Below are 23415 nucleotides of genomic sequence, written 5' to 3' on the forward strand. Positions count from 1 at the left end.
GGGAAAAGAAAAAAAACAAATGTCAAAACACTAACAATGACGCTCAAATATGACAGATGTCAGATTTGCCGCACCGTGATTGGTCGACAGTCGGCGGTCGCGGCTCATTTAAATATCGAATACTCGCTAGTGCTGTTTTGTTGTATTGGATTGAGTGTAATTGAGTTATTCAACGCTCCTACGAGTTTTAATCGAGTGACAAATTGACTTTGCTAGTTATTTGTGTGTGCGTGTGTGTTTATCTATCTCCATGTGTTCATGTGTCTCTTTACGTGTGTATGTGCGTGCGTGTGTGTGTGTGTGTTTGTGTATATGTGAGTGTGCCGTTACAGAGTAGGTAGGTACGTTGTTAAATCTAATTGAGTGTAACAAATGTGAAATGATTCTCTTTGAGTCCTTTAGTGTTTTTGAAGATATTGTTTTCGTTTTGTCACTTCGTTAAGTTTTACTATTGTTGCTTAGGGTTCACTCGTAAAGCTATTTATATTAAATTGCTCTTTTTTAAGCTTTATTGTATCCCGCGCAAGGGAAAGAGAGAACACCTAGCGTTAAGACACTCCGTTTTCCATTTTCCGCGCAACTTTGGCGTTATCCTGTTTCCATAGCGAGGAAATGAAAATAATACCTTCCACTGAATAGACGCTGTGCCGCTGGGCCGCGACGGCATCTAAAATTCGTCTTAATTTTTTCATTCAATTTAGCTTTAGTCATTATAAATTTCAAGGTATATTTTATAACTTCTCTTACGATTTTGTTTTAAACATGCTTTCCTACACATCCAGGAGCTACAACAAATAAACAATAAACATTAAAACTAGAACACACCTTAATAAATTAATGATTATCTTTCTTACAAGTTTTTTATTACGCCATTAACGTGACAAACTGAGAAATTAAAAATTATAAAGTTCGTGTTAAGAATTGTGAGGCTAATTGGTCCCGCGAGGCGTGCGTGCTCCCGGGCGGCGGCGGGGCTAGCTTGCCCTACTTACCTACCCGAATCTCGATTATATAATTATTAACAAATATTATTCTATTAATAAATTAATACTAATAATAAATATTTGGTAAAATTATTTTCATCTGCTCGATCTGAGACCAAGTGCGGTGAATTCGGATACCGATCAGGAAATTTCTTGGAAAATCGGTGGAAAGTAGGGAACAACGTGTCTTAACACTCTGCTATGCGGGAAATATTCTGAAGCTGTTAAATTATAATAAAAATATGTAAGCAACACTAGCATTTACATCTTCACATGCGGGCGGTGCAGAAAGAAATGTATAAGAAAAGTATATATCTTGAAAGGCCGACATTCATACCAAATAAACCTGAACTCTCTCTTTCTTACTCTAGAATATTCTACTATTGAAACTTAAATAAATTATTCTGTAGTAACATCTTTATTCATCGTACCTATATGAGATATTGGCGTCTGGCGTGCGTCTCGTTACGGAAGCGTCGGTGGCGCCGCGCGGGGCTTCCGATCTAATAAGGGTCCCAGGTAGATATACAGGAAACATTGATTTCAGGTGAAATATATTATAGGTGAGGTTCACCTTATACCTTATGATATGATTGGTAATTTTATCTAAAAGCAGCTTCACGCCGTTCCTGCTTCTCGTGTATTAGAGACTGAAGGAGGACGCTCGACGCCACGCTACATCTACTAGCGAGGAAATGAAAATAAACAATGCCCTGAATATCGACTGAACCCACAATCGTCACGTTAACAGCGAGGCGTGGTGCCACTGTGCCGAGAAGGCATATTTTTGTTTTAATACAGTAAAATGATCATATAAGTAGGTATAAGATGATCTAACATACGTAAAATAGTTGTTAATAATCTTTCAGCAGTAGGCTGTATCCAGGCAACTTGAAAATCTAGTGTTAAGGCACTCCGCTCCCATTAAGAATAGAGTTCTAGGCAAGTGTAATGAGTGGCGGAACTAAAAGCCGCGCTTTGCCTTTTTACCAGAGGGAAGGAATAAAATTAATGAATGAAAAATATAAATAAGTATTATTTGATTTAAAATTTATTAAATTAATTAGCTTCCGCACACAGCAGGGTAGGCAGAAGGAACCTAGTGTTAAAACACTCCGTTACCCACTTTTTGTCGAATTCTGGAGACACTGAGTGTTGAGTGCCATAACTCAACGATGCGCACGATACCAGAGAGCGGAGAAATGGAAATATAAATTAAATATTTTATCTTCTCTAGTCGAAATCGAACCCACAATCAGTCGGTTTTACAGGCACTTTGTGCCCCTGCGCCACGAATGGTCTCAATTGAAATGTTTTATTTAAATTAATTACATTACAATTAAATTTCATCGACAAGTCGAATACGTACCTAACAAACGCACACATACTCGTGCATGTCAAAGTTTTTGAATAAAAGGAAGCAATACGTCTCCGCAGCAACAACGGCCGACCGCAACAAAAAGAGCACAACGTTAACCGACGATGTCAATGTTTTGAAGTAAGTCTGCCTCGCCTGCCGTGTCCAGTACCGGGGCATGGCAGGGCCTCTGCCGCGGCCGTCACAATCGATAACCGCTCGTCGAAAAAGAAAACAACTAACTAACTAACCTACCTACAGTTACAGCACCACGCTCCACAGTACAAGTTACAATGTATGAACCCTATCCTGTGTTGTTTATTTCTAGTGCCTTTATAGGAATGTTTTGAGTATTTGATCATTGCATTATTTTTACATTCTTTGTACTTAGATACATTTTGTTAAGAAACTTATATTATTTATTACTAATATATATTTTATCTAACTCAATAAGATTAAACATTAATAATTATAAAAATTATTTGTCACTGTATATACAGCTTCAGTAGACATTGACAGCATTGTCTGTGAAGTGTTGCTCCCTCTTTACCTACTATGATCGGCGTCGTACCTATTACTCTGTCACCAAACTTGTAAGAGTCAAGACATAAGACATATGAAGCTCCCCGGAGCTCCGCCGACGCTCGCCTCCATCGATCTTCAATACCTCTTTATTTACTTTACAACTCCCCCCTTGCACAAACACTGACTTCTTTCAAGAAACCAAAAGAGATAGCAAATACGTCGATACACGTGATAGAGAGAGATAGAACACCCTCGCCATCTTAGATGCAGCCTCTGGACCAAAAGTTAGCCAATAACTCCCTTTGTATATCGACAAAAGGTCGTATCTGCTTTTGTTTGTAAAGAAATTTCTACTTTATTATGATTGGATAGAGTTAACTTTAGTTTGGGCGAATTTTCCTTGAAATTAATAATAACGTTTGTTACAAGTTAAGGGGAGGGTCGATGCGTGTCTCTGATGGAGCCTGCTTGTGACTGCTTAAGACCATTAATTTTGAGGATTTTTTTGATGTTTTTTATAATATTAGTGTTTTTTATAATAGTACTTCACAAAAATATGCTTTGGTACTTATAATAGTAAGTTATTTGAAGCAAATTTAATGGATTGCGTTTTATTTAATCGTCAATTGTTGCACCTGTGTCCGCGGACCGCCGCTCTGTTGTCACATATGAGCTAGTACCACAGCCCGCAGAGATAGTCACTATTTACACAAGTGCCGTGATCGTTCCATTCGAGAGCTAATCTCGAAAGGGCGCAACAAAAAATCAATGAGCAGTTTTGCAAAGTGTCGAGATCTATCGTGAGATACGTCGCGGGCTCGGAGGCAATTAAACGGCAATATCTTTGTACAAATTCAATAAGAGTGCGCGCAAACATTGCGTCAGCCCCTCGTCGTGCCGCACGCGTAGGGGTGACAAACTAACTAAATATTTTTTTTCTAGCTTCACGCTGTATCCCGCATATAGTAGAGTAGCCAAACGGTAGCCAGTGTGAAACACTGCGCGCTGCTTATTGTTTATTTGCGGAACTCGACGCCGCGCTTTGTCTTGTGGCCAGAAGAAATCAAAATAATGCATTCGTCCCAGGGGGGATCGATAAAGAACAATTGAAAGTATTTTGTATAAAATTTGATTGCGGCAGGATTTAAACCTCTAGGAGCATCTCTAGGAATTGTAGCACTACAGCCATTACGGCTTTATTTATTTTTAAAGATGAAAACAAAAATCAAATGTTTAGTGATACACAAAAAAGTAATGTGAAATTATATTTGTTTTCACATTACTTTATTGTTTTCTTAAATATCTTTAAATAGAAAATAATATTCATAAATAAATTTAGTTAAAGAAGTATTTTATTATAAACTAGCGGCCTGCCAGCGGCTTCGCCCGCTTGAACTACATGATTATTCATTTAATAAATAGAATTGACAGTCAAATGTATTGATGTCAATGACTTATTTTAGTTTACTTAATTTAGTTTACTCGTTCAGAAACAGCCTTAAATGTACTGTTATTGATTTGGGTACGGATTTATAATATTTTTTGTAAAATAACTGTAATGGTTGCATATTACAAAAAATACCCAAATCGAATCGATTAATCCAATATCGAAATCGAATCCAAAATAATTAATCGAATAAATGAATCGAATGTCGAATAGAAAATATTTAATTGAGAACCTCCTCCTTGTTTTAAAAGTCGGTTAATAATACAGATTTATCACAAACAAATACAGATTTGTTATAAGTATAAGTATTGATATGGATTACATTATATTTGGAGGCAAATTCATGGCTTGAGTTCATTCAAATACCGATAACTTTTTTTTTAATAAACCGATTTTGATGAAACAAGCTTTAGATGTTAAGTTTTTTTAAACAAAGCAATTAGTGAAAGTTTGAAGTAAATCGATTCTGTACTTTCGGAGATTAGCGTGACCTTACATAGAGACAGACAAGAAATGAAAAAAAATATTTTTATATTCTTTTTAAGTGTCCCTCTATCCGTGTCAGTGTACTAAATGTACAGACAACATATTTTTACTGTTTTATTATATATAGAGAAAATAATAGTTATACGGAATTATCAAAATCACTTGAAGATTTTATTTAAATTTTATATGGAATCTAGCAAGTAAAGCTGGTTAATGAGAATCTGTACAACTTTTATCCGTATTTTATATTTTTTTTCTATTTTAAACAAATATAGAATTTAAATATAAAAATAAATCGTCTTAATGCGGCAACCCTATCAATATTTTTGTTTGCGGCCCTCGCTTGGTAATAGCTGACGTTTGCGGGCCGCCGACGCCCTCACTTTGTATGTTAATTATAAGTCCTTTAGCGATCGTACTGGTGGTGGTGCCTGCAGTTTATTAGAATCAATCTTTTTAACGTTTTTATTATTTAACTATTTGTTTTATAGTAAATCTTAATATTTATAATTTTATGGCTTATTTATATATTTATTTTGCTTGTAGCCAAGTATTTATACATAAAATATATTTTCATAGAAGCGCAGGTAACTCCACAATCATGAACAAACGTTATGTACCAGAGGGAACTCTGAAAGCAATCAAATAAACTCGGACCAAATTAATTTGTCGCGCCGCAAACAGCGCTCGTCCTCTCTCACCTCTTACTTTGTACGGTCAATTTTGCAGTTTTTTTTGTTTCTATTGCTTCTTCAAAGTTACATTATTTTGTTAACAGATATTAGTAATTAAAGTCGTTATTTCATTTAGTATTGATGCTAATTGTTTAACTGTAAATATACTTAAATGATTAGACATTTAATTAGTTAGAAAATTTAAATGGTATCTAAGAGGTAAGGATTTGATTCCCGCAACGTTAAAATTTGTATACGTTTCAAAATATTTTCCTTTCCTTAGTGTATGAATGACTGTTTAGAATATGTTAAACGATGTACCTGTATGTAATTATGTCGTAAATATGATACGTTACACGAAAATCGAACAAATTTAATCTGTATCTTTGATCTACACTTAGGCTGCAAGTCCCAGGCACTGCTCTGAGCTCCTAACCTTGCAACCATCTCTTCTAATAAATCTATGGAATGCTAAGTAAGTTTCTTCTCTTCTTCATTTCATATTGAAATTAATGTATACCCCAAATTTATAGAAGTCGTTACTACTATAAATTTGGGGTAATATTACACCAAAAATATGCAGAATCGTACACCCTGCTCACCTCTTTAAGTATAGGTATTCTAGTACGTTTAAATCCTATTCAGAGAAGTATTCAATACATGAGGTGAGACGCCGACTGTCACTGTAAATATCTACTACAGCGCCCCTTTGACAGACGCGCAGCGTTGAGTTCCGTCTCTCAACAGGTAATATTTCAGAATTTGGTCGAAAAATTGGGAACATAGTGTTTTAACATTAATTTCTCACGGACTACCAAGCTTTGTAACTTTAATAAATTTAATAATTTATCTACAATTTGTTGAGTTGGGTTTAGCCGTCAGTATAATGTTTGTTTTTCGTGAAAGTGTCCCCAAAACAATAGGTTTTTAGTACTCTATTAAATGATGCATACGGACGGTAGACTTTAAGACGGGAAATGGAATATATATTTTTACCCTTTTTTAATAAAAAACTTGAGAAATCTCTCACTGCTTCTCTACACTCTCTAGTCTCTAACCTACTTGATACACCTAACCTACCAACTTCCTAAGTCCAGTAGTTTCGTCTGTGTGTTGTTGTAAACATATATAGATATAGTTTATTACTAGCGGCCCCCCGCGGCTTCGCCCGCTTGAACTACATGATTATTCATTTAATAAACAGAATTGACTGACAGTTAAATGTGTTGATGTCAATGACTAAGGATTTATAATATTCTTTGTAAAATAACTGTAATGATTGCATATTACAAAAAATACCCAAATCGAATCGAATAATATAATATCGAAATCGAATTCAAAATAATTAAATGAATCGAATATCGAACAATTTAGCTAAGCGAACAAACAAATACAAATTTATTATACGTATGAATGTAGATATGGATTGCTTTATATTTGGAGGTCTCATATGTCAAAAGTTATGGGCATCTGAATGAACTCATGTCTTGAGTTCATTCAGATGCCCATAACTTTTTTTCAATGAACCGATTTTGATGAAACAAATTTTAGATGTTAAGTTGAGTTTTTTTGGTTGAATTGGTGAAAGTTGTAAGTAAATCGGTTCAGTACTTACGAAGATTAGCGTGATCATACATAGAGACAGACAGACAAGAAATTAAAAAAATATATTTTTGCTTTCTGTTATTCTTTGTAAGTGTCCCTCTATGTGTCCATTTCAGTTAAAAATATTAAATGTACAGACAAAATATTTTTGCTATTTTATTATATATAGAGATAAGAAAATAATATAGTATATGTTGACAAATGCAAGCATTCTTACACAACACAAAGTTTGCAAGCAAAACTAATCAAACATTAAGTAAACATATGTAAAAATGCAAAAGTCGCGACGCACGTGTCGTGCCCGTGCCGTGCCCGCGTCGTGCCCGTGCCGGCCACGTGGCGGCCTCTAATTGGCCGCGTCGCGACCGCCGGCCCGCGCATCCTATCGAGTTACATCATAATGAGTTTGCTGTTTAACTAGTACTTAGGGACTATGAACTCCTCCACCACCTCTGGCGGAGAAGGATTGATTATTGACCACTCTGTAACGAATGTGTCACACACGAGGGGGGAGTCGTGGGGAATGCTCGGGTCTCGCGTGTAGCAGTAATATAGGTAAAAAGAACATAGTGTTAAAACACTCTCTTCCCTATTTTACGCGAATTTCTGAAGGCATTGCGTGTTGAGTAGCGGAACTCAACGCCTCGCTTTATCTCAATTCAAATTAATTGAATTTAAATAAGCATAGGCAATTCTACATTTATATTTATTATATTTACAATAGGTACGTGTTGTAAAGTGATTTAATGGCAGTTTTGGTTTGCGTAATGTGAAGTAGCGCCACTCCGGGTGATAACGACCTGGCGCGTCAGGAAACTCGACTTAGTTAAATGAGTTACAGCGTCTACTTAATTGTTCAGCACACTACCTAGCGGGAGAGGGGGGGGTTGGGGGGGGGGGTGTCTTACTTGCATGTACTATAATAGATGATTGTTTCCAACATAGATGACCATTAAAATAAGCAGTAGTTATAGTGATAATAAGTAACCTTCATCCACGATGTATGTGAAGTGAACAAAGTGTGAATGAACCGCTACTGGTTGTGGGTTCGATCCACACTCGAGGGTATGAAATATTTATTTGAATTTGTATCTTCATTTCGTCGCTCGAAGTGACCACAAACACCGACTCGGCGCAAGCTCTGGCAATGAAAATGAAAGCTCACAGCTTTAAGATGTTTTATACGCAAGTAATTGCGGCGTTCTTAATTGTTAATTACGCAATTAAGAGATCGGCGTCGGCGACTAATTGCCGCTGGCTCTGGGACCCTCCACTCCTCCACTCTGTAATTACTTTCTTTATTTACCTCGCTCGTTGTTGCTCCTTCAGCGTTTGCTTGGATTATAAATGTCTCAACCGACTTAGAGTTGTCTATACAATTATGTAAAACTCACTCGTTACTAAGCGATTGACAGACAACGCTCAGACGAAACTACTGGACTTAGAAAGTTGTCATTTTGACAACTTAGTGATAAAAAATATCTGTATATAAAATCAAACAAGGAAGTTAGGAAAGTTTTCGAAATTGGAGTTGCCAAGCTAATTATTTGCTTGACTAAAGGCAAACCTGGACGTAAGTAAGATTACGAACATTTCAAAGCATAAATAAAAATGTAATTCACAAAAGGACAAAAAACTGTCCACTTTATCTCCCAAGAGCTCACGCAAGTGAAATTAAGTGCAAACTTGCAAACTTATTTAAGGAAAGTGAAATAAAATCCGTAAAATAGATCAAAATAAGGATAGTTGGTACAAAGGGACCGGCCGGGTCGGCCTCTCCGGGCGAGCTAATAATCCGACTGGCGATAAAGAAGGCAACTCGATATCCAAAGTTAAGAAATCCCATGGCTCATTGGCAGTGTCGGGTAACACTAGAGGACCAGTGTACGGTGACCCTCATTGGAGACTCTATTGTATCGCAGTTTACTCAAAAATTTACTAAGAAAAGTGTCTTCATAGAACGGTCATTGCTTTTTCATTTTAGTATATTTGTTAATTATTGCAAGTCTATTGAAATCTTAATACACAAAACTCAAAGTTTAATTTTGAGTGATTACAATACTTTTGCGCCACTTCAGTGATGTGCATGTGCATGTGCTTGCATGTAACGCATAATTTAAACTTTAAAGCTATAGTGTTAAAGAACAAGCGCGTTCAGTGCACGGTGCTTGTGAAGCGCCGACACTCAACACGGCCGTGAACAGCTGAATGGAATGAAATTGAATTCTGTTGAATAGTTGTCAAATTAGACGGATAATCTGTGTGTGCATTGTGCAGGGCCGCCGCCATTGTCGCTAATATTAGGTACTGTTTCCATGTTCATTTATTTATGTTTACAAATATTAATGTATTTTTTTGATTTAACCATACGTCTCTGAATGAAAATAAGAGGTCCTCGTGGTGCAGTAGCACCGCGTCTGACTATAAATTCACCGGTTTTGTGTTCGATCCCCACTCGGGGAAATTACATATTTAATATTTTAATTTCCTTGCTCTGGTAATAAGACGAACTCAACGAGACTCTAAAATTAGGCGGTGCATGAGGAACAGAGTTTCTCAAAACTAAGTTCTCTCTGCCTACCGTAATAGGTATATGTGTTAGTTTAAGCACAAGTTGACTACTTGTGCTGGCACAGGTTTCCGTGTCATTATACAGTAGAAGCGTACACGCACAGAGGGCTCGTATTATGAGAACTTCGCGAACACAAACAGCTCAAAAAACAATAACGGAAATATCAAGTTTAGAGTTCCGCCGGCGAAATCCACACCGACATGATACCTACGGAACCTAACATTAACTGCTCCACAACCTTTGTTAATACGGCCAAATTACATACACCGTCTATAGTTTAATAAGCCCATTGAAATCAGGACCTTTTTTATATGTCGAGTTAAATAGGCCCTTTATATGGAGTAATTGAATTACCCTTATTTGGCAGTTTCCTGTTTTATTTTTAAATTCTTCTTACACAGGAAGGAGCCGTCAAATTTTAATCAAATTATTCGATTACAATGCGAGTTATGATTTTTCCTATTGATGTAATACTCTATTGATTATAATATATGATATAATGCGCTTTATTAACCATTGTTATCGATGACGACCATTGAAGTCGGCCGGTCGTTGCCCGCGCGCGGCGCGTAGTGCCTCTACTCATCTAACTAAATACACGACGTTGTAGTGTTAAGCAGGAGGAAGTGTTAAGACACTCCGTTCCCGACGCACCATTGATTATTATAATATTACAAGTGAAAATATTTCATAGTTTATGAGAATTATATATTATGAACAAAATTTATGAAAATAACATTTCGTTAATTTTATTTACGTTTCAAGTGTCGTCACGGGAATAAGCGGATAAGACTCGTGGGACTCCCCGCGTGGAACCGATTTGATGCGCTACAGCCTTCTAATGTACACCATACATAACGAATTCAACCCTAACAACTAAGCCATAAGGACAAAAATAGAGTACATTGATTGATAAACATTTGCTGTATACCCACTTATACAGCGTATTGCATTGTAGCACTGCACTCTATTTTAGTCTCTATGCAGAGACGGAAAAGTCAATTTTTGTGAGAATAGTTGATCAATGTACATTTACTTTCTTAGGGAGAGTTCGTCTTTTTTCGCCTGTTTAGAAGTAATGAGGGTTATAAAGCTCGTAATCCGCCCGAAGGGTACTGGGTTCAATTTGTTTGATGACCTGTCAAGGTATGAACTGATGTTGTAAACCACATTTAACACGAAATTATAAATTGTTTTTAACAATAGTAAATACAAACAAGAAAGTATAATTACTTCATGAAAATAAAGGATATTTGGGACGTTGTGGTGCAGTGTCACAGTGTCCCACTGCTAACGTGACATATTTAGGTACGACGGTTACTCGGAGGAGGGGGAGCTTATATTTCCTAGCTCAGGTACACTATCTATCCTGCTATTTGCGGGATACAGCGCGAAGCTGATTAATTGTTTTGATTTTTTTAATAGCTCTATATGATGGAGGAAGGCGAAGATTACGTTCAAACCTGGTTATCTCGTTACATAATAATTAAGTTTACTGTGTTATATAATAGCGCGCCCGACCATGTCCCGTGAGGGGGCGAGACTCCACGTAACTAACTTATACGGCACTCTACACGACTACGACTGGGATTGTGCTTACTCTGGACGTGTTAAGCAAAGTTTCATTTAATATTCAATATATTAATTATAATATCATATCATTTTAAATAGAACTCAATTGACGTTATGAAAATTATAGTATTTTTTATTTTACTTATATTAAATGAGTCCTTCTACCAAACAATTTATTTTTCTGAAACAACCAATACAGTGAACAGAAAGGTCAATCACTAAATGTTATATAATAAACCTATAAACATATTTATGAAATATAATATTTTTTATAGCTTCACACTGTATCCCACATATATATAACAGCAGAGGGAATTTTGATTACAACACTCAGTCTCCGCTGGTCGGCGGCGCGTCACTTAGTGTGTTGAGTGACAGAACTCAACGCTGTGCTTTGGTGTTTGTTACCGAAGCAGCCCAAGTGGGAATTGAACAGTCCACCGTCACGTTAACAGTCAGACGCTGCGTCACGACCACCGCGTTGTTGGTGGCGTCGCGCTGTTACCTCGTTAATGTGCAGTTCGGTGCTTCTCTACTCGACATATCAGAGAGGAGTTTTATATGGAAGTAATAGATACTTGTATTCGTTGTCAGCAATCTACGCTTACTCGTGTTATTTTGTATTACAACTGAGTCCTTGTGTACGTACCTAGCTGCAGCTGGCAGAGTGGATTAAGTAAATAATACACATAACCTATTAATAATTAAATATTTACTTAAAACGTACTAAAATACCACGAGCTTTTACTCGACCTTGTGCATGAACAAACACATTAAAAAATAATTAGTATCAAGAAACTTCATAAAAAAAAAAATTACTAATATATTTAGCGTAGGTGTAGGGTATACTAGTATTTAACATTATGTTGGTTTTAGCTTCTTTTATACTGCTAGGCTATTGTTCCTGAACATATTATCAACAACGAGCAACTCTTCATCTTTAACTTTTACCTCTAACATTGTAGGACGCTGACAGCTGGTGACACTGAAACAAGCTATTTGATACGATCGACCCCTGATTCAAACTTATACCAGAGTAACAAATAACGCGAAACAATACGTTCACGCCAAACAAACATTATAAAACGTAACGACCGGCACGACCGCACGACGACACAGCATTTACAGACATATGTTTAAAGACGTAGAGCTCTATTTTAAATGATATACATATTTTGACATATATAGGACCAGCAAATCGTTTGATAATTGAATTAAAACTCTAAATTTAGAGTATTGAGTTTAAATGTTAGCAATGAAACGACAAACAATATTTGTGGATTCCTAAAGTTACAGACAATGATTTAATTTCAACCTTAACCTTTGTTACATAGAGTTAAGTATTTAATGATATTTTCATTTGCGGTCGGGATCGATGCGTAAAAAATAAAACTTTTATTAGCGCATTTTGTGGTAAGTCGACCGTGCGAGTGGTAAGTGACGAGCGACTGACGTACTAGTGACGTGGGGGGGGGGGGTTGGTTTCAATTAATACATTAATTACATATATTTATTGTTTTTTTTTATTATATAATACAATAAATAATTTTAATATGTCATTAAGCTGATAAAGACTTACTTCTATTTTATCTTTTTTTGTTAATATTGTAATTGTACCAGTGTTTTAAGGTAACAATAGTATCATTGCTGAATTAACAAAAATAATCAATTATTTTGTTCTACTTTTCTCATTTTGATAGCAGGATGTCGTTGATGTCTTTACTATAGACTAGAGAAAAATGTTAATTTACTAATAAATGATTCCGGAAACGAAATACGACTAGACTCGACATCGATTCTTAATATTTGAACATATTAAATATCAAGAATCGAAGTAATAAAAATGACTGTAATATTTTTATAAAGTTATTTTTTCCATTTACACTTAAATTTTTAATAAACAATATAAGTAAATAAAAAAGAAGAGGAGATACAACATTTCAATACAACATTGAATAATAAATTAAATAAATTGTAGGATACGTTATGGCAACCCTGAGTGAATAGTGCGTGAAGCGGAGCAACACTGACGGCCGTCGCGTATTCACCCATTGTTGTTACATGTTTAATGCACTCTTGTACTATAATACACTTTGTTCGTGGCTGGGGACTTGTAAACGATATTTTAATTGATAATAGAAACGCTTTGGATTGAAAATAATTGATCCGTAAAGAAACATTTTTTTAGCTTCACGATTTGCTTACTGATAGGCAGAGGGAACCTAGGGTTAACACAGTTCGTTCCCGTGTTGAAAGGCGTAACTCAGCGCCGCGTTTTGTCTTTGTTGTACCAGAACAAGATAATTAAAATATTTTTCGATCGAGTGAGAATCATTGCGTTTACAATCAGACGCATAGGGTGTGCTACGAAAGGCCTCTTACAGAAATGAATTTTAACCTAAACATATAAATAAATGTATAATATTTTCAAACAATAAATATTCTATATCTCTCGTTTTCCATATTATTTGCTTGCGTATCGTGATAGACAAGAAAATAAAAATATAAGTAATAATAAATTCAACAAAAAGTAACTAAAGTATTCCTACTTTTGAGAAGTCACTAACAAACCTGACACTTGTCTACTTGGAAGTATGAGTCGTTTTATTTCTTTTCACTCGAGTATATTATATAAGACAAAAGCGCAATGTTGAATTCCGCCACTCAACATGTAATATCTTAACAATCGGGCGGTGCGTGGGGAACGGAGTGAGCTCTCACGACTCGCACAAGGTTCCCTGTGCCTACTCTGCGATATGCGGGATACAGCGTGAAGCTATAAGAATACAATCACAATTTATTATAAAAGGCATAATGTATGGAAAGAGCTCAATCGCTTTATAGATCTATTTCATCTCAAGAGGTCTCTACAAGCGCATTGTGTCAGATAAACATCGTAAGTGCTTAATTTGTACGCGAGGGGTGCGACTTGCAACGGACAAAGGGTGCAATCAACTTGTGTAATGCGTTATTACATGTTGCACTGTAATAGAGACGATACTGTTCACATGTACGCGTAAGTGCTATTTTAAATGTATTTCTTGTTTATTTATGTTTTGTTATTTATGGGATTTTTTTTTCAGTATAATACAGTCTATACTTCACTTCAGTCACTTAAGCAAATGTAATTATGGTCCAAGAATGTTATTTAACGTTAACGTCCTACAGTATGTAGAGGCAGACAGGTATATCTTCCAAGAAAAGCTTATTATACTATTAATATTTCTGCTATTCAGCACGCGGTACCTGGGGAGCCGAGCGGTTTAGCACTGGACTCCCTCCTCCTACCCTGCTACATGCGGGATACAGCGTGAAGCTGAAAAAAACTTGAGTTTCTGGCCGACTCTTCTCAGCAGAACTGCCTTCTGAGCCAGTGGTATTGTTTTTTGTATTCTGTATATTCTCTCTATACATTCGCGATTCAGAAGTGCTTTCTTAAAAATATTATGAATTTCAATTTAAATAACTTCATGAGAAAAAGTTGAAATATATAGGAACCTCTCTTTCTTTCTTCTATCTACCCTCATATGAAAAAAATATGAAAATTAACTAAAATAAATTTTAGTATGGATTTAGATGTATTTTAGCTTCGGCTCTAAACGTACGTTAGCCGTGAGACGACGCCGACGCGGACGCGACCGGTAATTCGCTTAAACTCGCGCCGAACTAGACTTGCCCATTATACCTGGACCTGCTCGCGTCACTATATACTCCGGATTATTATATATATTTAACCCGAGCTAGTCGGTACTTGTGCTACTTCGAGCTTCGAATGCTTTTGAATATTATTTATGTATCAAAATAAACACTTAGGGTTTGATTTATCTATAAAATACTCACTACAGTTCCTGCTGTAATGACTGAACTGCTGGACTTAGATAGTTGCAATTTAGCATACGTTAAGGAATATAGAAAAGCAATGAGTGATAGAGTACACTCACTAGTCACACACTCATAAGAAAAATGTCAGATTAGCAACACTAGAACTACAATTTATTTGAACTGAAAAACACCAATTTAGATGTAATTAAGACGTTACAAGCGTAATTTCGACAGGCATCAGTCCGGGTGTGAGCGGCGAGCGGCCGGAGCGGGAGGGGGGGGGGGGGGGGGGTGAGGCGAGGAGGCAAGGGTTGGTAATTGAAACGTCTAAGAAATTGCTTAACTGCAAAAACAACGAGTAATTAAGCGAAATGTTGTTGTAACAAAAATCAAATACGATGAGTATAGACGAGGCGGAGAGGCGGAGAGGGGATGGGTTTGAAAAGTTTCTATAGTCAATGTTCAGTGAGAAAGCGATTCGGCGGGAATAAAGAAACATTTAATGTTAAGGGAAACCTGCCACATGTCAATAGTGGAAACTGAGTTTCCGAGATTAGCGAGAACCAACGCACGGACAGACAGAGATAAAGGTCTCCCATGGACAGACACTGATCAGTTACGATTTTATTATAAATATAAATAGATATAATTACCATTTAAAAAATATTATTAAATAGAATACTGAGTTTAACTGATTTAACAGTAGACGTATTTATACAAGTGAACAGAATAAGTTTTAATGTCAACAAGCTGTGGTCCCCGCTCTCCGCTCTCCGCTCTCCGCTCGACACCGCTCTCACAAAGTGACACATTTTCCCATCAAAAACATTCGTAACCCTTTATTAACTAGCAGATTAGCTACAACCACGTCATTTGGCAAACGACCAAACGCACTCCTGCATCCGTCTACACCCTTCGCCCGTTGTAATAAAAACTAAATTGCCATAGATTTTAACATTTTTTTGGCTGTCGTAAAGAAGCAATTAGGAGGCTGCCAGTGTAAGAGGAGCTCTTCAGCCACGTCTGGTCCCTCGTGACCGTGCGAAGAGGGGTGGGACGGAGAGCTCTCTTCTAACTGGTTCTACTTTGACATATGTTCGTCTTGCGTATAGGGGACGGAGTGACATAAGCCCCTTGCTTCATTATGGTCCTTCACCCTTCTAGCCAATTCTATTTGCGAACTTCACATTTCACTTAATAAAGGGCTATATTATTTAGTTCCGCTTTTTGTTAAACGGCTCACTTTTGTAAGATCCGCTTTATTAGTTTACTTTACGAGTGTACTGAACGTCGCGTCGCCCAACTGCTGTTTGATGGTGGGATGTGCCGTCGAATTGTTGAAAACATTTAGGTAAACGTACAGATATTTTTATGTTTCATTTTAAATATCTTTTCTATCTACTGAATAAAATAAAATTATTCGCACTGGGAATTCTATTCAACGATTTTTTAATTATTTTTCCGCACATATACTGTATATTATTTTTTTTATTTTTACTTTTAGCAAATTATAACTAAACACGATCTTGAGACCAATATTAAAATGTATTATTCTAAAGGCACTGTTATGAAATCTTACCTGCACTCTGACTTCCGGTAGATTAACTTTCATAGCGAGCTCTTCCCTCGAGTACACATCCGGGTAGTGGCTCTTCTCGAAAGCACGTTCGAGCTCGTGTAGTTGGTACGTCGTGAAGGTGGTTCTGTTGCGGCGGTGCTTCTTCTTGTCGGCGGCGGAGCCCGGCCGCGGCGCCTCGTCCTCGCTGGCCGACTTGTCGTCCACCGGCGCCTGGAAGCCGTCGTTGCTGTTACACGAACCCTCCCCTGCAATCATCATGTTGTATCATTGGAATGTGAATTGTCTGTATGTGCAGTACTTGCAGATACTTTGATAAGTGTTATTAGTCTCGGAAGGCGTAAAGTATGGCGTACTTTGATAGCGCCCCGCTCCGGCCCCCACCCCGCAATTACACTACAATAAATCCAGAGTGTTTGCGCTCACTCAGACAGCTAAGGTCGCTCCACATACCCAGTGCAATTATATTCAAAGTAGTTTGTTCCTCATACTATTTAATTTGTCTATTTTGTATGCAATTAAACTTGTTATGATACCTAATAGGAAGTATGTGAAGGCAGTCGCGGCACTGGGGCACAAGCGTGCGGGTTGTGGGTTCGATTTCCACTCGAGGATATAAATGCCTCTGGAATTCAACAGGAAGTAGGGAACGGAAGTGTCTTAATGGAAACAAAGTGTCTTAACACTACGCTCCCAGTTTTGCTGTGCCTATTCTGCTATGTATCGAATACAGCGCGAAACTAAAAAAAGTAGGTATATATATCCTATGTATTTATAGAAAACTTAGATAAAATAGTCTGGCAAAGTGAAGTCAAAGATACTATTTTTTTATTTATAATTACATTATAATTAATTAAAGAGTAAAGTTGTGAATTTTGTGCACGTTTTAATAGGAGGTTATTTTTAATAATAATATTTTTAAAAATATTAGCTTTAGGCGTGAACTATTAAGTTCACGCCTAAAGAAGAAGTGGAAAGATGTATGGAAAATAAACATTGTGTTGATGCAACGTTTTTTTTTCTATCTCGATGTAGTTTTATATACACCTTCACTCATGAAGGTTACTGTAAGTACTAGACTACTATAGTACACAGGAATTAAAAACAAAAAAGTAGAAGAATATTTAATTTGAAATATCATAAGATATTTTTAGTAATGTAACGCTAATGTTAGTGTTAGTCACTTGTGTAATGTTTATGCGCCTGCAGCGGCGTCGACTGCACGAGCACAGTGCGGGCCGCACGGACCACTGATATGATACTGTGATCAGGATGAGTCAACCACCGGGAACTGGAGGTAAGCTGAACTCATCTGAGAAGGACTTACTTTAGCCCCCGCTCTTTTGACTCCGATTTGACATGTGATATTTGAATATTTATTAAGCCGAGCTGCCCCGTCACGTTTCCGTAACCTTACAATATGTACTCGTACCAAGTGCAGTTGTGGTGGACAGTAAACATTCAGGAGGTAATTGATACCTTTTACATAAATAATAATTAACACATAGTAAATATGAGATTTATAATAAAACTAACACTATATTCATCAATGAGGAGATAGTTTCACCAATAAATATACAATAAAATAATGTAAATATATCATAACTAGCGAACGCGCGCAGCTTCGCCTGCTTATTTGCACCCTTAGGGGTGAATTCTAATAAACCATTTTTAAGAGTCTAAATTAAGAAAATTATGGTAATCGGTGGCAATTTAAAGATTTTTCCATACAAACTTTCAACCCCTTATTTCATCCCTTTAAGGCTAAAATTTTTCAAAATCCCTTCTTAGTGGACGTCGTCGGAGTAGTGCGTCTTATCTCAGTCAGTGGAAACAAGTCCTTTTATATACGAGTATATAGATAACTTAAATTTTGTAAATATTAATTAAATATCCGACTTATTGACACATCTCAGCCGGGTTTTAATACGTCCCCCATATATTTGACATACAAATAAACTCACATGGATATGCTTGTTTAATAATTGCATTGACGTAGCGGGTAGCGGAGGCGGAGGCTCGCAGTCGGACATCAACTATTGACTCAGCGTGTTTGCATGTCGGCCCACGAGTCCTGCGGACTGCGGGCTGCGGGCTGCGGCGTGCTATTTCATTACAATTTACTCAGACCGAATAAATGTTGGTTGACGAGCGCGCGCTCGGCGTACTACTTAATACACAACACCGTACTGGCTCTCACAACTGTAATTACAGCAAACATGTGCACTTGTGTCGGATTGTTCATTGCAATGGCACCGCGAGTTATAGCTTTTTTATGTAAATATCAGTATGTTGTTTAATATGAACATAAGAGTCGCAGAATATAACCTGGCATCATTGTCTCTCATTTCTCAAGTGTCTGATTTTACCCTGTTTATAAATATTATTTTTATATATTTTACTAGTTTTGTTTTTAGAAATTTTTAAAGAATTTTCCTAAATTTTTATACTTAACACTTTGTTATCATCAAAGTAACAAATTGAGAAAAAAAGAATATCATTCCCCGAGTGGATTGTGCAACATTCTTAAAATAAATATAACCTTATAAACAGAGCGATACATAACAAGTTTACCTACAGATGTACCATTAACAACATAAATCTCGATCATTTTCAAAAAGTAAATTGAAAAATGAAACTTTAACAAAACAGACTACAGAAGTTAAACTATTAATAATTTCGGTTCGGGAAAGAGCGATCATTAATCATAGGAGTATCGTTGTGCAGGCGCTGCACGCCCGCGCCCGCCCACTTTGTTTATGTTACTTTACAGTAATAGAACGTTAATCAGTTTCCCGCTGTATCCCGCACACAGCAGGGTAGGCCGAGGGAACGTAGTGTTAAAACACTTTGTTTCCCACTTTCTGCCGAATTATGGAGGCATTGCGTGTTGAGTGGCAGAACTCGAATTGGCTTATTTTATTCAATGATATTTTAAATTTGTTTACAGCTACATTTGTTACATTTTAGTATCACAATAGTATTTGTAAAAAAATATTTTAAGGTTTGGTGACCACGTCATGAGTATATGTAATTGTAAATATCATAAAAGTTGAAGCCAGTCGTAGCGCAGGCTTACAAACAAGCGTGTGAATAAAGAATGTACGTACGAGTAAGTAACTGGTAGGAAGAGTAAAGATATTAAATTTAATTTCAAATGAGGTATCCTATCCTATATATCTTATAAAACAAAGTCGCTTTTCGTGTCTGTCTGTTGTTTCTAACTCTTCTTCTTCTAAACCACCCAACGGATTTTGATACGGTTTTCACCATTAGGTCGAGTATTTTTCGTAGAAGGTTTATAAATAGTTTATTATTTGTACATTCTTATGTAAATTAACATAAATACGATAAATGTGTATAAAGTCCTACCCGTCGAGACACTTTCGCGCATGCGCTGCTCTAATGGTAAGTACTACATGAAAAAAATGTACTGGAGTATTATTCCTCTTAATAAGATCTACAAAAAAGTCCGCGAGAGCATATTCGTATCTTTTAAGAATAACGTGTAGTGATCATTTTTCTGTCTAAAAATAATAATTTCAATATATTTTTTATTGTGAGGGATATTTTTCCATAATGGTATTAATCCTTATCCTTTAAAATACTTTATTAATTTTCTACGTTAAACGAAGATAAAATTTGCTTTTTACAATATTTCGAAATTGCGAATAGTTTTACAGAAAAACGCATTTAATTGTTGACACATCACGCCGTTGACACATCAGCTGTATGTTACTCAAGTTTCACTTTTCCCTTACTCTCAGCATATAAATAAGTGCATTAGTTACGTTGGCCATTTAATGTAGACCAAAACTGTCTTTTACTGTTTTTCATTTTGATAAGTACTTTAGAAGTTGTTACAATATCAAAAAAATCCTTGCGGCGAAACGGCTCGCCACTCGCCATGCGTACGCCGCGCCCGCTTGCCTTACACGCATCGGTGGTTCAGTGGTAGAATGCTCGCCTGCCACGCGGGCGATTTCCTGGGTTCGATTCCCGGCCCATGCATTCTATTTAATTTTCCTCACAGGCAGCCACGTCGAGCTTGCTTTTCATCAGGGACAGAATACCCTCTTCAGCATTAACCACAAACTCGAAAAAAAAAAAACCCGGCTGCTTCTATAGCAACGAAGATTTAGTTAGATGCATTTGCACATATTGGATAATTGCAGTTGAATGTATTATTTAAGCGCGATATATTTGGTTTCACATTTTTTGTAGTAGTTAGTAGTAGGTAGGTTTTTTGTTTATAATTTCTTCTGTTTAAAAATAGTCATTTAACTATCTAAAAATAGTCATTTAAATATATTTTAATAAGTACTTGAAAAGATTAGTAGCACAGATTTAAAATTACGGTACCTACTAAAAAATCCTTGCTGTGTAAAACAATTAGAAAATCCTTATTGAAACTACGAAAATGCGGGTTGCATTAGGGTTTAATTAATTTTCACATTATCTTAAGTGCTTTGCAAACATACATTACATGAATAATCCAGTAGTTAAAGCGGGCGAAGCCGCAAGAGGGTCGCTAGTATCTTATAAAACAAAGTCGCTTTTCGTGTCTGTCTGTTGTTTCTAACTCTTCTTCTTCTAAACCACCCAACGGATTTTGATGCGGTCTTTACCATTAAGTCGAGTGTTTTTCGTAGAAGGTTTATATATAGTTTATTATTTATACATTCTTATGTAAATTAACATAAATACGATAAATGTGTATAAAGTCCTACCCGTTGAGACACTTTCGCGCATGCGCTGCTCTAATGGTAAGTACTACATGAAAAAAATGTACTGGAGTATTGTTTCTCTTAATAAGATCTACAAAAAAGTCCGCGACGGCATATTCGTATTTTTTAAGAATAACGTGTAGTGGTCATTTTTCTGTCTAAAAATAATAATTTCAATATATTTTTTATTGTGAGGGATATTTTTCCATAATGGTATTAATCCTTATCCATTAAAATACTTTATTAATTTTCTACGTTAAACGAAGATAAAATTTGCTTTTTACAATATTTCGAAATTGCGAATAGTTTTACAGAAAAACGCATTTAATTGTTGACACATCACGCCGTTGACACATCAGCTGTATGTTACTCAAGTTTCACTTATCCCTTACTCTCAGCATATAAATAAGTGCATTAGTTACGTTGGCCATTTAATGTAGATCAAAACTGTCTTTTCTGTTTTTCATTTTAATAAGTATTTTAGAAGTTGTTACAATATCAAAAAAATCCTTGCTGCGAAACGGCTCGCCACTCGCCATGCGTCCGTCGCGCCCGCCTGCCTTACACGCATCGGTGGTTCAGTGGTAGAATGCTCGCCTGCTACGCGGGCGGCCCAGGTTCGATTCCCGGCCCATGCATTCTATTTAATTTTTCTCACAGGCAGCCACGTCGTGCTTGCTTTTCATCAGGGACAGAATACCCCTTTCAGCATTAACCACAAGCTCGAAAAAAAAAACCCGGCTGCCTCTAAAGCAACGAAGATTTAGTTAGATGCGTTTGCACGTATTGGATAATAGGAGTTGAATGTATTATTTAAGCGCGATATATTTGGTTTCACATTTTTTTTAGTAGTTATTAGTAGGTAGGTTTTTGTTTATAATTTCTTCCGTTTAAAAATAGTCATTTAACTATCTAAAAATAGTCATCCTATATCTTATAAAACAAAGTCGCTTTTCGTGTCTGTCTGTTGTTTCTAACTCTTCTTCTTCTAAACCACCCAACGGATTTTGTTGCGGTTTTCACCATTAGGTCGAGTATTTTTCGTAGAAGGTTTATATATAGTTTATTATTTGTACATTCTTATGTAAATTAACATAAATACGATAAATATGTATAAAGTCCTACCCGTTGAGACACTTTCGCGCATGCGCTGCTTTAATGGTAAGTACTACATGAAAAAAATGTACTGGAGTATTGTTCCTCTTAATAAGATCTACAAAAAAGTCCACGAGAGCATATTTTTATCTTTTAAGGATAACGTGTAGTGATCATATTTCTGTCTAAAAATAGTAATTTTAATATATTTTTTATTGTGAGGGATATTTTTCCATAATGGTACTAATCCTTATCCTTTAAAATACTTTATTAATTTTCTACGTTAAACGAAGATAAAATTTGCTTTTTAAACTATTCCGAAATTGCGAATAGTTTTAGAGAAAAACGCATTTAATTGTTGACACATCACGCCGTTGACTCATCAGCTGTGCCGACTCAAGTTTTACTTATCCTCATACACGTATACATATACTCATACTTATACTCATATCCTTTACTTATACTCTCAGCATATAAATAAGTATATTAGTTACGTTGGCCATTTAATGTAGATGAACTGTCTTTTACTGTTTTTTCATTTTAATAAGTACTTTAGAAGTTGTTAAAATATTAAAACATCCTTGCTGCGAAACGCGCCTCGCGACGTTTTGCTTATTTATACACAAGCGCGTGATGAGCAGTCATCGGTGGTTCAGTGGTAGAATGCTCGCCTGCCACGCGGGCGGCCCGGGTTCGATTCCCGGCCGATGCATTCTATTTAATTTTCCTCACAGGCAGCCACGTAGTGCCTCGAAAACAAGCTCGAAAAAAAAACCCGCCTGCCTCTATAGCAAAGAAAATTTAGATGCGTTTCACATATTGAATAATTTCAGTTAAATGTATTATTTCAGCGCGATATTGGTTTTATATTTTTTGTATTAGTTATTAGTAGGTAGGTTTTTGTTTATAATTTCTTCCGTTTAAAAATAGTCATTTAAATATCTAGAAATAGTCATTTAAATATATAATAATAA

General features: G+C 36.3%; 1 protein-coding gene and 1 non-coding gene across 2 annotated transcripts in view; one reads left to right on the plus strand and one right to left on the minus strand.

The window, feature by feature from the left end:
- LOC146535011 (paired mesoderm homeobox protein 2-like) overlaps positions 1 to 23415 on the minus strand; it is a 38248-nt gene that overhangs the window by 4927 nt on the left and 9906 nt on the right. Inside the window, exon 2 of the mRNA XM_085191419.1 lies at positions 16623 to 16867. Within this exon, the coding sequence (XP_085047545.1) occupies positions 16623 to 16867 (245 nt within the window). The remainder of the gene's footprint in view (positions 1 to 16622; positions 16868 to 23415) is intronic.
- TRNAS-GCU (transfer RNA serine (anticodon GCU)) lies at positions 21914 to 21984 on the plus strand. Its single transcript has one exon. It is a non-coding gene; the product is annotated as a tRNA-Ser (tRNA).

The sequence above is a fragment of the Heliconius melpomene genome, chromosome 10 (assembly GCF_056956725.1).
Source record: "Heliconius melpomene rosina isolate 202511_hmr_F chromosome 10, ASM5695672v1, whole genome shotgun sequence".
In the NCBI taxonomy this organism is placed as follows: domain Eukaryota; kingdom Metazoa; phylum Arthropoda; class Insecta; order Lepidoptera; family Nymphalidae; genus Heliconius; species Heliconius melpomene.